The sequence below is a fragment of the Petromyzon marinus genome, chromosome 13, assembly GCF_048934315.1.
Source record: "Petromyzon marinus isolate PM22_M1 ecotype Great Lakes invasive population chromosome 13, UKy_Petmar_22M1.pri1.0, whole genome shotgun sequence".
In the NCBI taxonomy this organism is placed as follows: domain Eukaryota; kingdom Metazoa; phylum Chordata; class Hyperoartia; order Petromyzontiformes; family Petromyzontidae; genus Petromyzon; species Petromyzon marinus.
The window spans coordinates 2673498-2690276 of record NC_133679.1 but is presented as its reverse complement, the minus strand read 5'-3'; the positions used below and the strand labels follow the sequence as shown (position 1 = coordinate 2690276).

The following is a 16779-nucleotide window of genomic DNA, read 5'->3' as shown; positions in this document are numbered from 1 at the left end:
GTCTGGTTTCATCATGAATAGCTGCCCAAGTTTTAACCCACACCTTTCCTCCACAGCCTCTGCCTATCCTTCCTGTTTTGTATAGCTGCTCAGGTCCATGGCTCTGAATCTAAACGATCTTAAAAAAAGTCCAGATTTGCAGTGAAAGCAGATTTGGATTAATACATATCGTATCCATAATATGTACTGATGCAAAGCACTAGCTATTAATATATAAGCTTGGCCTGGGCTTTTTAATTGTAGACTCCACCTAAAATACATCTTATGCTGCAAGTCAATGTTAGCAATGGAGGGGGGGGTATGCTTCTTACTGGTTCCAGCACTGTCTCATGTGGCATGTCTACTTTAAGTAGGTGGTTGTAAACTACACTTACTCTAGTGGTGTATTTTGACTAAAAACGACATCTGTGTCCATTACAGGAGCAGTCTCGCTCGGCAGACCTGGTAGCGGAACTGCAGCGGTTGATGCGTTCCGTGCAGCATGAGAACCTGCAGATCCGCATCCATGCACTGTCCCGCCTGCGCCACACCCTCTACCAGAACCAGGTTCGCCACCCAGACGCTTGTTGTTTTAAACAATACACATTATCCTCGAGGGCTTCATTGCATGCTATTCTAATTACTGACATTTGCATCCTACCAAAATGGTAAAACTCGATCACAATTAAATATTAAAAATAAACAATAGGATATATCATAGGTTTATGTAAGTTCTTGTCTATGACATATAACTTGGAATGTTATTAGATCCTGTTAGATCTCAGATGCTAAGCAGGTTTGAGCCTGAATAATGCTTAAATGGGCAATGACCAAGTACTGCAGAATGTTATAGGCTGCATGTCTGTGTTGTGGGCAGCAGAGGGGAGTACAGAACAACGTATTTTTTTACTGTTTTAAGCTTTGCCATCTATGTTTCTCACCATCACAAAACCCCATCACTCATAATGCATGCAAAATATATGTTGACACAATAGGAAGGTTTTTTTTCACTCATTTCCTCTTAATGTAGAGGCTACAGGTGGCAGCAGGTTTCCCTGTCCATTTGGATAGCTGTTTTCCTCCCTCTGGCCTTTGTTTTTCCACATTGGCCTTATTTGTTCCCCCAACTTGCCTCATCTGTGGTCATTTACTTGTCTGGCCTAGCCTTCTGTTCCTCTCAACCTTCGCTTTCCTCACCTTGCTGTTTCCTTCTTTCCTTGGCTTGGGCATTGCCTGGTTTTCAAATGTCTCACTCAATCTTCACCTGCCTTACTGAGCCTTTGTTTGTGTCAGCTAGCCTTTCCAAGGGCATTGCAACTCAGGCTTGGTTAGCACTGAGTGTGGTTTTTGTTTTTGCCTGTAATCAGGGCAAGCTGATGAAGTATGCGTGGGAGAGTGAGACGGTAGAACCTGTGATCTCGCATCTGGTCACTGTCCTGTTGGAGGGTTGCCATGATGCCGACCTATCTGCACGCCTGCTCTTTGGCGAGTGCTTGGGCGAGCTGGGAGCGATAGACCCTGGCCGTCTTGACCTGTCTGCCAGTTGTCAACCAAACAGAACTACTACCTTCCTGGTAAGAAATCTATTACACTCCTCTGAGTAATTAAAATAACTGGTTGCTCAATTTACATTATGATTACTATAGATATTCCAGATGGAGTGCAGACATACAGTGTTGAATAAGACGTAATTTTTTTTACCTAATAAAAGAGTACGTATACATGTACAGGATGCTCACATGGTGTAATGACAAGTAAATTGGACTAACAGTCCAAGGATCGCTGATTCGATTTGCCTGCTTAGTTGATTGGCAGGTCACGTGTGGTGGACTTCTTCTTTCGTATTACATGGTGAAAAGCAACAGTTTTTTTTCTTAATGATCGTCGTAAATGAATGCAAAGGTTCCTCATCCAGTCCAATGATGTGGTGGACTTAGTGTGGATTTCAGCGATACCACCAGGATGTGCATGGATGGAGCATTCATTGGTGATGTGCTTGATGGTTTGGACTTCTCCACAGTCGCAGTTTGGCGATTCATTGATGATCTTCCATTTATTGAACGTGTACGCGCATCTGCCGTGTTGTGTTCGAACGTGGTTCAGTGTGGTCCATAGTCGTGGAAGAGAGAATCCCGGGTACTTCCACCATCGGATCGAAAATTATGTTTTTGTATGCCACGTCCATAGCCGCCCATGATTCGGACCACCGAGTGGCGGTGTCTTTATTTTCGGCTGCTAGAGCGGAGGCGCGTATCCAGAACGGTTTCCTGGAATTTAGCCTTGGGCGTGGGAGTTCTTTTAGAGCTTGATGGAGCGGCAGAGTGACGTTTTCCATTATCTTGTACTCCCGTGTCCGTCGCATCATTGCGTCGGATGTTGGCCGGAGCGATATTCGCCAGCACAGGAAGCCACCGGAGTGGAGTAGTCTTTAGGGAACCGCTGATGATACAAAGCGCGTTGTTAATTTCGGCATCGACAAGGTTCGTGTGAGGACTTGCACCCCACACCGGGGCACAGCACTCCGCAGTGGAGTAAACAAGGGCCTGCGTCGATATCTTCAACATGCTGGCATCGCTTCCCCAGATTGTTCCTGCAAGTTTCTGAATAATATTCACTCGTGCTTTCGTTTACCTTTAGCTTGTTTGAGGTGGTGATGGTAGTTAAGCGTCTGATTCAGGGTAACTCCTAGATACCGAGTGTGTTCATCATGCCTTAGCTTCACCCCGCAGAAGTTAACGTTAAAGTGTGAATACTATTGGATACTATTGCATCTTCCAAGACATCTGATCAGCCTGGAACAGTAGACTAAATACCCTCTACAGAGACCCTCTAGTGCCATGTATGGATGGGGCCTCGATCATAATGTAGTTTTTAAGTATGTGTCGCGAGTAATGTCACAGTCCACGACTAAAGATGATGGGTAAAAGGAGTTAATCTCGCCACCTTATCAATTTAACTTTAGTACTACCACTACTTTGTAACTGAAAAATATAATTGAAGAAAAACCGTTGTTTGAATGGTCATGACTCGCAGGTATTGTTTCATTCTTGTTAATAAGAGTTGGTGCACATTTGTCAAACAGGCTACAGTGGAGGAGCCTGAATTTGCTCGCGAACTGCTCACGGAGCTCACTCGTGCCTTCTTGGCCACGGCCGACAATGTGCGAGCACAGGATTGTGCTGCCTATGCAATGCAGGTCTGCCCACTGCTCACACAAGTTCACCATCCTGACACCCCTTCCCTATCCTCTGATCATATGCATACGCTCAATAGGAGCTTTTTATTTATTCTGCTTCTGCTTCACGTTGATATTCTGTACACCTCTACATTTTTACCATCAATTTAGCCTGCTGATAAAGTTTGAACTGGTAATGAATTTTCCTCAACAATGTTCCTTTAATATATTGATCTGGAAGGCCGATTAGCTGATAGATTAAGTGGTCATTTTATTTACCTCAGCTTATTTACATACCTAAATCGCATTTTGGTACAGCCTTTTGTCAATGCACTTTTGAATGAAGGCATCCCTAAACTGTCGGTTATGGATGTTGTTTAAGCATACTTCACACAGGGCTATGTGAGTTGGTACCATTTCTAAATGTTGTTTTTGGTGGCCTTGATTGAGCAGGAGCTTCTGCAGATCTACGACTGCAAGGAGGGTACCGAGAGCACTCCCGGGCGCTGCCTCTGGAGATCCTTTCCTGATAATGTGCAGGAGATTCTGGAGCCACACCTGCACACTAGGTTAGCACTGTTTTAAATAACAGACTTTTTAAGTTTGACATTTATTGGTCTGTAATGTAGTATCAAGAAGTGGTATTTTACTATGACAAGCGTAAACGAGAATAATATATCTGTAATAATAAATCAAATAATGGAAGATCACAAGTTTATAAGGGCATTGCCATACAATTTTTGAAATGTAGTAAAACCTTAATCTGAAGACCAGTAACCCTGATTCTCAGATTATCCCAAAATATTGACAAACCCCCTCGGTTCCGCAATATGTAGAACAAGATGAGTCGTTATATGCCCTTTTTTTTAAAAGCCTTTGATACCAGTGGACTTCCACTCAAACTTTATATAACCCCGTATATTCATAAATGTTAATGCCAACTATGGAATGAAATACATTTTTGAACTGTACAGTTAAATCTAAACCCACTATATTTCATTCAAAATGTTAAGTAAAAACAGTGTAATCAACCACTTGAGATGTGCTGTCATGCGTTATTGTAGGTAAGAAATGTACAAGGGTCTGTTAAATCACTTAAAAATCAAATGCAATCTTTATCAGCGTATTAATCTTCTGGGACCCATATGTCCTAAGTCTCATCAACATAGTGTTGGCCTGTTCAACCCATGCTGCTAAGCTTCTTGTCATAGGAAAGAAAACATACATTCAATGGGATATGTTCAACATGGTGTTGTGCAGTAGACCACGTGGAGAAGGGATTTACAATAAGGGCTGTTGCTGTTTATTAACACTTTCACACAACACTGGAACTCACACCAGAGGTAGGTGCTCTCTATTATTGGTCCTTACCCTGGACCCCCGAACTCTATTGTCCTACCCTCGGCTCTCTCACTCGTCTGACCAGAGCGGGGGTTCATTCAACACCGCCCGGTGACGAGGAGAGAGAACCCTCTCTCTCTCAGTCGATTCTTACTGATTACTCGGGGCCCTGCTCTCCACTATCCCTTGGCTCTCCCACTCGTCTGCACGGGGTGGGGGTTCATCCAAAACCGCCCGGCGACGAGGAGGGGAGAGACCTCTTCCAGCCGACTCTTGCCCTGGCTCCCCACAACGACCACACCTTCGTCACAGGGGTCCCCCTTAAGTATCCCTTTGGCGGCTCCTCCTCCTAGCTAGGACCCGCCTTTGTTCCCGAAGGTGTGTGTGTACCCCCTTAAGGCTGTCAACTCGCTCGCACCTCCCTCTGTTCGCTCCCTCATGGTTGCTCACACTACTTCTCTACAATGGTACAGAAAACATGAACAAATTATGAATTGCTGATATGTTGGATTGTAAGTAGTAAAGTATTTTTTTGTGTAAGTGGTGGATTTTTTCCAAAACTCTACTGCATATTGCCATATGTATCTTTTTTGTGATTTGGGCATTGAGATGTTAAAGGCGTATTCATGTTTCACCACAGATACATTAATTCATCACCCATGTTCAATTGGGCAAAACTGCGGAAGCCGATTTATGTCACGAATGTGAGGAAGACATTCCAAGATTGGGCATGCACATGGGCAGGCTACCTCCTCACCAAGGTAAACACACCATTTATGCAAAAAAAATTAAAGCCCCATTTTTGGTTTGTTACCATTCATATAGTAATGATGCTGTTATAGTCAAGAGGCAACATCATTATAATAGCAATCGTTTTAGGAAAATATCCTAGAAGATCACACCTCAACTCTTTAATGCAGTCATTGTAATGGATATCTCTGACTATATTATGTTCAGCCCTTTGTCAATCCCAAAGACCTTGCCACACCGCGTTGGTCATGAGGGTTGTTTGACTACTCTTGAGCATGCTGGTTAGTGTGGATTGATGGAAAAGGGGGGTGGGGGGCTTGGACCTGTTTAAATGTATTGCATTTCTTATTGAAAGCATTTTAGCCATTGTGGTGCCATGTGCAGTTCCCTGCTACCTGTGAATTGTGTGGTGGTAGCCCCTCCAGTTTCAACAAATGTATCTGCTGCTGCAGGTGCGGCAGGAGCCAGCACGCAGGGTGTTCACGTCGTGTAGCATGATCATCAAGCACGATATCAAGGTGACGCTCTTCCTGTTGCCGCACATCCTCGTTTATGTACTGCTGGATGCTGACGTATCCGAAGAACAGGAGGTAATAGTAGCAGTTGGCATTATCGTCATTTTTTATATTCAAAACAACAACTTCAGCAGCTTCTTGTCCTACGATTATAATTCTTGATAGGTTTCTCCAATTTAGTTTTTTCAGATTTTAGGCATGTACACTAAATTTCAAAACATACATACAAGTACTTTAGAATCTGAATATTTATTTATACTGCAAGAATCATGAGCTCTGAAGCTATTTTTCACAGACGTCCAGTTGGGGCAGGTCATAAAGTTTCAACAACAAACAATACAAGGACAAGATTGGGGTGCAAGGTATAGGAAAGCTAAGCAAGTCACTAAATACATATCAAAGTAAATAAAGTATACAAGTACAAATTGCACGACGACATAAATTCCCTCCAATGTTTCAATACCAAATGTAATCTTGGGCAAGGCAGCAAAAATCCAGCAGGCTAATGTATAAGCACATTTGCCAGTCGCACACCGTTGTCTTTACATGTGCAAGTTTTGATGATGAAAATGTCATCTTTATATTTGGAACACTTCAATGATGCTTGTCCTCCACATTCTGCCTTCCAAAGGTATTTCCAAGCATACACTTGTACTTGCATGTAAACTCATGATATGCATACCTGTATGTGTTCCATTTAAGTGTATATCTGTTATCACCAGTGATAGGCAATGTTTTCATGGAGAAATTTGAATCAGACGCCATCCAGACATCCACCCTCATTCCTTCCCTGTGGAAGAGATATGTGGATGATACTTTCGTCATTTGGCCACATGGCCTCCCAGCTTTGAACCTTTTCCTAGACCACATCAATTCCAGACACCCTTCCATCAAATTCACCATGGAAGTGGAGAAAGATGGCAAGCTGCCATTCTTGGATGTTCTGTTTGAGAGGAGGTCTGATGGCTCTTTGGGACATTCTGTTTACAGGAAGCCAACTCACACAGACTCCTACTTGAAACCTGATTCCCACCACCACCCGACTCAGATGAACTCTCTTATCAAAACGTTATACCACAGGGCTCATTGCATTTCTGACCAACACCACCTGACCAGTGAATTAAAACATGTACATCTGGCCCTCAAGATGAACGGATACTCTGACCGTACCATCCGCCAAGCTGTTTCTCCCACCATACAGAAACAACCACTTGATACGCCGATCAAAGTCATCCCGTTACCATACATAGCAGGCGTTACTAAAAAGATTTCCAAAATTCTAAACAAGCACAAGATCCAGGTCCGGTTCAACACAGTGCACAAAATCCGTGATCTGATCCCATCCGTAAAGGATGTAATTCCTGACTTACAGTACCCCGGTGTTTACAAATTGAGTTGCACCTGCGGTGACTGCTATATCGGGGAGACGAAACGACATATCTCCGACTGAATTCGCGAGCACAAATCAGATTTAAAACATGGCAGAACGAATTCTTCTGCTGTAGCTGATCACTGTTACAACGCTGTGGGTTATGATATTGTTTTCTCCGATACCAAGGTACTCTGCAAACCTCCCGGTTATTTCCAGAGATTTGTCCACGAGGCCATCCAGATATACAAACACAGACACAACTTCAACCGAGAGGATGGTTTCAAATTAAGCAACCATTGGAAAGATGTTATAAATCAAGTCAAACGTTACCTGCCTTTTAATTGTACAACAGTTTTCAGTGGTGGTATGCCAAACTTTAGCTGCTTGTTTCGTTTTCAAAAATGGGGTGTACTCGCTCGCCATCGCCCCCCCCCAACCCCCCGTCAGCACAAAAAGGGGTTTTACCCGCATTTGTTGGCACCACAGCCTCTGCCGACCCCCTGCAGCTTAACAAAAGGCGGCTTGACTCAGCCCTCCCACCCACCCACGCCCCCTTTCTGACTCCTCCCCCCCCCCTTAACCTATATATAAACCCGATCGTCTCAGAGCTGTGTACTTAACACAGATTTTCTGCTGTGACTATTCCACCTGAAGACGGAAGCTTGTGTTGCCTCCGAAACGTCGTGATTTAATATTTTATTTTACCTACGTGACTTTACCGAATAAAACCAAAGAGTATGAATCATTGCAGTCACGAAAGCTTCAAATCTACAATGTATATCCGTTCTTTTCTATGGCAGGTTTTTGATGAGATGTTGGCAGTGCTACAGTATGATGTGGGCCAGGAGGGGTCTGAACGAGCTGATGCGTCAGACCTCAGTCAGATGAGTGCCCAGACCATATTTTCGGTGCTTGACCACTTGACCCTGTGGTCTAGGCATAAGTTGAAATCGCTCAAGACGCCACATGGAGTCAAGTCCAAAAGCAAAGCTGGTAGGCCATTACTTTGCGCCGTAAGGCTTTTCTGACATAGCTGTTGGGTGGTCAGCAGGTCGCAAATGATTGTGCAGACTATGATGTGTTAATTTTCTCAAATATAATATAAACCAAAATGACACTATTATATAATCCAAAATGTCAAATAGTCGCATTTTCATTGCTAGAAAAAAAATACAGATTAATATAATTTTACCTTACAAAATATTACTCATGAGGCCATAATTTAAACAAAGATAGCAGCTAATTAATTCGTGTTTTTTATGTGCCCAGGGCACACTGAGCAAGAGCCTTGCTCGAGTCCAGTAAACATTCTGTAAATTCATAGACCTCATGGTAATGATGTGATGACCACTCCCCAAAGTGAGAATTTTTTTTAATTGTTATTTAGTTACTTGTTGACGTTTCATTAGAACTTGAGAAAGTGTAAGTAAGTAAGTAGATTAGTTTGTGTATTTAGAGTAGTATTGTGGGTAACACTCGGTTTGTGTGGTGGAGATTAAGAGACATTGCTTTAGTAGGGCAGTTTTTTAGATGTACGCTTTTAACGAGTCAAGATGTGTACTTCATTGTTAAGATTCGTGTTTGAGAGTATGAATGCTCGATCTTAACTAAACAATGCAAAAGCAAGCAAGCCTCAGACCTTTGAGTTTAGGAAGTACGTATGAAGAATGTGACATGCAGTGCCCGCTCTTATTCTTGTGTTTCTATCCTTGGTTGGGCAGGCACGAAAAGCAGTGCAGTGGTCACAAACTCCTTAGGAAACGAGCAGTACCAGCGAGTGCAGAGCTTCCTGAAGCGCATTCCCCAGAGCGTGCTCTCCTCATCTTCATTCCGCTGTAAAGCTTACACACGTTCCCTCATGCATTTTGAGGCACACATCGGAGAGAGCAAGCAAGACATACAGAAGCACCTGGCCTTCCTGCAGGTGAGAGCTAGTTTGGGTTTCTGCAATTGTGAAGGGTTGTATAGGAGCTAAAACACTCATGATATCCATGACCCAGGTTATATTCCGGGCCATACAAACAACCAGTAAATGTTGCTATCTTATTCTGTCCTTGGCCTCGCTTAGGTCAACTTAGTTGAAAAGGATAATCTGGTATGGTTAACCAAGATCAGCTAATTAAGCAGACTGGCATTTACGAGTGGTACTAATGCCACCACAAAACATGAGACATCTTTAATTTGGGTATTCCATGTCATGTCAAAACAACAGATTATAATAAATAACCTGACTCCCCACTTGTTTTCATGATATTTTTAGAGTGGTAGTAACCCTAAATATGCATAATTTTCTACCAAAATGAATGTTACGCCTGGAAGGCTTACACTAAAGTAATTTTAACGTCTGATACAATGTAAGTAAAAATTGAAGAAATGTAAATTTGGATTATATTAATTGGAATGTATTAATTGCCTGCTATTCAAATTGGCAACCAAAAAGTCTCTGACCAATGAAACGATTAGAAATATATCGAATCATGCTGTAAGAGCATACCTTGGATGTTGAGTGTCAGTGGTACAAGAGTTGTGGAATGTGTGCAAGAAGGTAATGGCAAGATGTCATGATGGCAACAATTGGAAGTGATGATCTTTTGTCGTTGTGTGTGTGTGCTCAAATATTCTTGTGGATATGTCTGCGTGAATACCTATCTGTAACACACAACAACATGTATGTGTTTTTTGTGTGTATGGTGTGGTGTGCGTGTGTTTGGGAACTTGTGGCGGTTGTGGGGCCCAGACATTGTACGTAGCCATGGATGAACCAGATGGCGTGGCGGGTGTGACGGCGCTTCGCAAGGAAGAGCCATCACTCCACGAGCAAACGCTGGAGCACGAGAGCATCGGACAGTTGCGTGATGCTACCGCGTGTTACGAGAAAGCCATCCAGGGCGAGCCACACAAGGTGAAATGTCTTGCTTGGATGGTCATTTGGGTTGGTCTGGGCTAGGGTTGCTTCTGGCTAGGTGTGGCTTGGATGGGATATAGTTTGACCAAACCTTTCCGGGCCAGGGATGACCTCGTTTAGGACTTGGGCTTTCCTAAAGCTACACTGGACTTTCATGGGCAGGAGGGGGCGGCTGATTCTGCCTATTCACGCCCATTTTCATTTAAGCTTGGTAAGCTCAGGGGCAGTCCATTTACCATTACAGGCTTAACCTAATAAGCCATGAAGCGCTGGGGGCTTGGCCTCTCCAGGTTCTTTCACTCTGCCCCTCTAGTCATCCTCTCCATGGCCAGAGGGAATGCATAAAACAATTGTGTATCTAATAACACATTTTCGGATTAGTTTAAACTATCTCAAGATAAAATCTAAATAAAAATGATCTTTTGAACAAAAATACATGTTTGAAGTTGAACTGTATGAAACTGGCCTGATCCTGCAAACCTGGTTGGTGAACTGAGCCTTTTCACTGGTCGTGAAAACGTTACGTGATTTGGAATGGGTTGTGGCTGCAATGGGTTAGGCTTTTTTGGGCTAGGGCCTACCTGGGCTATAACTGGTGAGGTATATATACTGTGGGGTAGTCAGCAAGTACTTTTTGAGTCCTGAAGCATGAAAAAAATATCCCAGGTGGGAAAAGACTTATACTGTGCACTGTTGTTGGATGAATGAAGGTTTCATGTTTTGGTATTGTTGCCTCTTGCGATGTTCGGCAATGCAGATTTCATACCGTCACGGGTTGCTGCGATCTCTGCTTGGCCTTGGGGAGCTCTCCACTGCCTACTCTATGGTGAACGGCATACTCTCCCAAAGGTAGTGCTTTCCCTAGCTGCAGGACATGAAAATATTGAGTTCAGTTGAGTTCATGTGAGCCATGCGGCTCTTGACTCGGGTGCAATCGCAACAAACAAACATGAACAAGAAACATCTTAAAGTGACTACGTGCAACAGAAAAATCCAGGAAAAAACAGCAAAGTCTTCCAGAAAAAGCACCGTGTATCAACGCTGTGTCCAAAAATCCCAGTGGGATGCAAGTCAAACAATAACAACCATAAGACAATTTAGATGAAAGTTACCAGTCTAACTCTGTACTACAACAAACAAATATGGCTAAACCATAACGCTTTCGAAATCACAAAAAAAACAGCTATAAAAACTGACTGTCGCCACCACACGAAGCTTCTCCCGTGGTGGAAAGGGGTGTGGGGAGTCGGGGGTCTTGTCGGCCACGGTCAATGCCCTCCCTTCTCTACTGCGCTTTCTGAAACGTGGACCCCCCCCGTCGGATGGAGCATCTGCGCCGGTTAGAAGCATTCAGGCTGGCCCTGGCTACGATCCAACCTGGGTTTAACCTGCAGGCTGGATTGTGTGAGGAGCTCGCAAATCCTTGAGAGATCTGGACATGGTCACATCGGTGAGCTCCTTTGGCCAGGCGAGGCTGCATTGCCCGGGTCACATAGCCCCGCATGGCCCAGCAGCCACCGCAGGCCCAAGCAGCTTTTGTTTGGACGCATAGAGGGGGCTAAACGGATACGGCACAGGCTGGAGAAGAGATGGAGCTGATGGATGAGTGAGTGGGTGAGTGAGTGGGTAAGTGAGTGAGTAAGTGACACGGGCTGGAGAAGAGATGGAGCTAATGGGTGAGTGAGTGAGTGATTGACACAGGCTGGAGAAGAGACGGAGCTGATGGGTGAGTTAGGGGGTGAGTGAGTGGCTGAGTGAGTGACACTGGCTGGAGAAGAGATGGAGCTGATGTGGTACTGGAGGATGTGTAGCTGAGTGGACTTGCCGATGACTGGTACCAGCGGTGTCAAGATCGGCCTCTGTGGAGGAGGCTCGTGAAGGACGCTGCTGGGCAGTTGGAGGCAGTCGCCCTCAAGCAACAGCGGAGGGCAGAGGAGCGACGCTCACAACAACGAGCGGAGCACTGGGTGGATAAAATAGAGCAAGTTGCCACAGTAGGGGGCACAGCTGGTGGTGCATCAACTGGTCATCTCAGTCAGTCGACCCATGGCACCTGCTGGATCCCGAGACCTCGTGCCAGCAGCGGAGCCTTCGACACATCACGTGGCCTCAAAGTGCACCCAGCCTGGCACAAGCGCCCTGGTGACGTCACCGCCTATTAGTGGCAAATATTATACTGGTAGGAAACGTAGTGGACTGGAAGCCCAACCGGGATTAATTCACAGGAGGCAGGGGATTAATTGTGGATGTCTGTGGATGTCTGTCCACGTGTATCCGGACACCCGGATAAAATGGGAGGGGTGGGGCTGGGTGAGGAGGGGAGGGTGGGGAGGGGCTGGGGAGGGTGGGGAGGGGCTGGGTGGGGAGGATGGGGAGGGTGGGGCTGGGTAAGGGGGTGGGGAGGGTGGGGCTGGGTGGGGAGGGTGGGGCTGGGTGGGGAGGGTGGGGCTGGGTGGGAGGGGTGGGGGGGTGGGAGGGGTGAGGCTGGGTGGGGAAGGGCTGGTCACCCCGTGGTGCCCTTATAAAACTCAACGTTTAACCTACTCACGCCGGCTTGTGCCCGCCCTCACAGTCGGGCATATTTGCGGAATACACCACGTGGTGCCGCCGTTGACCCTGGCCATTGACCGAGCAACCCAACGTTCCTACCAGCTCCCTCCGCAGGAATGTGTTCAAGAGATCACCTGCCGTCGTGTCACTGGATTATCTCTGTGAAGTAATTCGTGAACTTTTATATAGCTGACATTTATGGTTCAGGTAGAATCTCCCATCAACTGGCAAAAAATGTGTTGCTGCCAACACAGTATAATTTATTTTTAAAAAAATGTATATATAAAAATGTGTTTCCTAAAAATCTGTAAAGTAAATGATTCCAAAGTGAATTAATATTTAGAGTCCAAATACTGGCAAATGCCCTTTAACACTCCCATAACATAGCTATATGGTCAATGGTTACTCAAGCTGACCTTATACCTGTACTTTGAACGATCATTGTAACCACACAGGCCGGAGTGGACAAATGAACTCAACGTGTATCGGGTGGAGGCTGCTTGGAAGCTTACCCAGTGGGGTGACCTGGAGACCTGTCTCACCAATGGTATGCATGGCTGTGCATTTAATTGTGTAACGATCTCATTGGTCTGTTGTTCTGTTGATCAATCATTCGTCCATTAATCCACTCCAATCCCACCATGCCACTTACATTCATCTTCTCACAAATGATTCTACCATCTCTCTCACTCACCAACTTATGTACTCCATCACTATGCTAATCGTTTCACCTACCCACAATCTTAGCATATCTCCTTCTGATCCACCCCTAGTCCACCCATTAAGTGATGGATTACATCACCACAGAATCTGTGCTAGATTGGGTGAACTTTAAGACCACTTGAATTGGTGCAGAAAGTATTGAAATTCCTTGGCACCTACACACTTTCCTGCGATTGCAACCAACATCCAGTCCTCCAAATCCACTTGCCATCCGACTTACCCACCTACCGATCCACTCATGATTTAGGTTAATCTACTTACATACCAACTCACCCACATACCCACTCACTGCTATACTCATCCATCCACATAGATACTCGCATACCACCCACCTTTTCATCAATTCACTTACATTGGGATGTTTCAGTAAATTTTCAGTTACATCATAAATACTTAAAGATGGTGGACCTAACACACCTCAGATTTTCACAGGAGTTGCGTTATGATTTAATTCCAGGACTGATAGTCAAAGGTACGACATCTAGGTAAATCCCTTTTCCAAAATATGAATGATATTGGTTTGTTGGTCTTTCCATTACATGTGCGGTATTCGCTCAGAGACATATGGCTCCTGGAGCATTGGACTGGGCAAATTGCTCCTAGCGGCCAAACAGTGTGACCGCGTAACGCTCGAACGCCAGCTCAAGGTGGTGCGTGCCGAGCAGATGGTGCCCCTCTCTGCTGCCAGCCTGGAGCGTGGATCATACCAGCGTGGATACGAGTACATCATCAGGTGCGTCTGCGCAGGATACAGGATGGTTGTGGGTTATGATGTGTAGAAGGCATTGCACAACTGCTTGGCGAGGGGGGGGTGGTGTTTGGGGGAGGGGCAAATGCTGGTTGAGGTGGCACACCCACCACATGCTTCAAGTTGGTGACTCATTACTCAAATGTGGGGGAAGGCAAAGTATATATCTGTATGTATGTTGAACTTATTTCGTACCATACGTAGCCAACCATGCTAATCGGAGGTGTTAGACTAGGTGGGGGAGGGTGTTGGACCCATTCTGGGAGGTTGATGGCCAAGACTGTAATACTTACTTTAATCACCCAGGAATGTCCTTAACGCTTGTGACGTCATCCTAATTAATATTCATGAGCGGGTGACAAACTCCAAATTGACACCCCCCCCACCCCTCATTAATAATCATGAGCGGGTGACATCACTCAACATAGAACAGCCCCCCTCTATAGTCATGAGTAGGTGACATCCTCCAAATGGACCCCCCCCCCCCATTGTTATTACCTACTATAATGAGCCAAGAATGTCTGTGTGCATCGCTCGTGACGTCACTCCACGTCGACCAGCCTCCATTAATAATCATGAACAGGTTACATCCTCCACATGGTCCCCCCCCTCATTAATAATCATGAGCAGATGATGTCACTCCACATGGAGCACCCTCCCCCCTCATTAATAATCATGAGCAGGTGACATAACTCCACATCGAACAGCCCCCCTCATTAATTATAAGGTGACGTCCTCTACATGGACCCCCCCATCATAATAATTAGCGGCTGACGTCACTCCACATGGGGGGCCGAGGTGCCTCCTCCCCCCATCCTCGGCATCAACTTAAAACCCTCACTACAAAGGCAGAACCTTCACGTCACGCAATCTCCGTAATGCTATTGAGACATAGAAGTAAAAAGGACGTCATGATGAACAAGGGATTATAACCTTAAAATGAAATAGGTCTGTGTCACCACGCCCTTACAAATTGCACACGAATGGATGCAATGAATATCACGTCGTGGTCTGCTTTTCGCTTGCAAGTTTCAGATTTACTGCAATACACCCGTCCTTGGACGGGCAAAAGGCGAGTATAAACAGATTAAGGTTAGCGCGTTGAGCCTGGGAGAATGGGAAGCTCTCAACAATGTGACTTTTCTTTGCAATACGAAATCCACGATCTAGATAGTAGATATGATCATCACAGTGCAACAAATATTTAACAAGACATAAGGCGTCATGCATAAAACATCTTTGGTCAATTTGTGACAATGTGGCAAATAAAATTGGAGTACATGTAGGAGTAAGGTGATATTTTTACTCTGGGTGTTATAACTTGTATTGTTGCTTACTGTTCTATCCAACTAAGGCTAAAGATGTTTTGACATCAGCTCTAACAGTCCTTAATAGGGGGGGGGCACTATAACTCATGAGGATGATCCTATATGAACCAACCTGTAGTATAATGTTATGTTGGTATTAGAGACTTTTCAATGAAACCTGGCAAATTGATAAAAAGTTTTTCCCAAAACATGGAGACAAAGCATAGCAAAAAGGGATGTATACCAATATGTAAAAACCCTCCCTGACAAACTACCCATCATTGGCTTCCATTCTGCTAAATACACAATCTATGTGCATGTATTGTGTTTCCAAACTTGACTTGAAGTTGTTATTGTTTCTTAGTTTTGACATTTTCTGTTTTGATGTTGTTAATGGTGGTGTAGGCTGCACATGCTGAGTGAACTGGAACACAGCGTGAGCCGCCTGTCGGCCGGTGAAAACTTAGAGAATCGGAGCGTTTGGTCCTCGGCGTGGCAGGCGCGGCTTGAAGTGACGCAAAATTCATTCCGTGCCAAGGAGCCGATCCTGGAGCTGCGCCGGGCCCTGCTCTGCCTCGCTGGCGATTCGTGAGGACTGGGATTTGCACCGCATGCTTAGCATCGATCCAGTATCACCTTAATTGACGGAGCGATGTGGCTATTAACACTAATAGAGAGTTATGTATGCTGCTCACAGGACAGAAATTAATCCAGAAGTTCCAATTAAAATAATCTAATCTGTGATCATTTTGTACTTGGCTAATATAATTAATGGTCTGGAATCGATTTGTGAAAATGTACATTATTTGCAGGTTCATGTTACATATTAGTTTTTTTCCCACGGATAAGAGGAGTCTTGCTTCATATGTTTCTGATTATGCATGATCTTTTTGTGATAAGAGGAGTCGTGGTAACATTCATACTGTTTGCATTTTTGTGTGGATAATTTTACGGATAAAATTATGTTTTTTCATGGCTGTGTTCTCTACATCACAGCAGATCCGAGGAGTTTGGTTTTGCTCATTACTGTATACATACCTCAGCCCTACTCTAACTATATGGATTTTGCTCATAACTTGAACCAAAACTCATTAGTTCTAACCCAGTCCTGCCATCTAAGCTTCTGGTATTTATTCTTAGCATGAACCTAAATCTCTAACCCTAAACTAAAACGACCTCCACCAGCCTTGATCACTAACCCTGTGATGCTGTGTGTGCAGGGATGCACTGGTCGGTGAGTGCTGGCTTCAGAGTGCGCGGGTGGCACGGAAGGCAGGGCATTACCAGACGGCGTACAATGCCCTGCTGAACGCACGTGCCGTACACCCCCCAGACCTGTGCGTGGAGAGGGCCAGGTGGCTCTGGATCCAGGTAGCCCCAGCTTTCTACATGACCGGTCTAACACACCCGTCTT

At 44.9% G+C, this 16779-nt stretch overlaps 1 protein-coding gene across 7 annotated transcripts in view; it reads left to right on the top strand.

Annotated features, from left to right (window-relative positions):
- Positions 1-16779, top strand: part of ATR (ATR checkpoint kinase) — a 67776-nt gene that overhangs the window by 28470 nt on the left and 22527 nt on the right. For all 7 annotated transcript variants that reach the window (XM_076066710.1, XM_076066711.1, XM_032953904.2 and 4 more), the window contains exons 23-36: positions 421-546; positions 1347-1553; positions 3062-3175; positions 3608-3723; positions 5136-5256; positions 5698-5835; positions 7933-8125; positions 8854-9056; positions 9870-10034; positions 10795-10886; positions 13043-13134; positions 13869-14043; positions 15771-15953; positions 16586-16736. In XM_076066710.1, the coding sequence (XP_075922825.1) occupies positions 421-546; positions 1347-1553; positions 3062-3175; positions 3608-3723; positions 5136-5256; positions 5698-5835; positions 7933-8125; positions 8854-9056; positions 9870-10034; positions 10795-10886; positions 13043-13134; positions 13869-14043; positions 15771-15953; positions 16586-16736 (2076 nt within the window). The remainder of the gene's footprint in view (positions 1-420; positions 547-1346; positions 1554-3061; positions 3176-3607; positions 3724-5135; positions 5257-5697; positions 5836-7932; positions 8126-8853; positions 9057-9869; positions 10035-10794; positions 10887-13042; positions 13135-13868; positions 14044-15770; positions 15954-16585; positions 16737-16779) is intronic.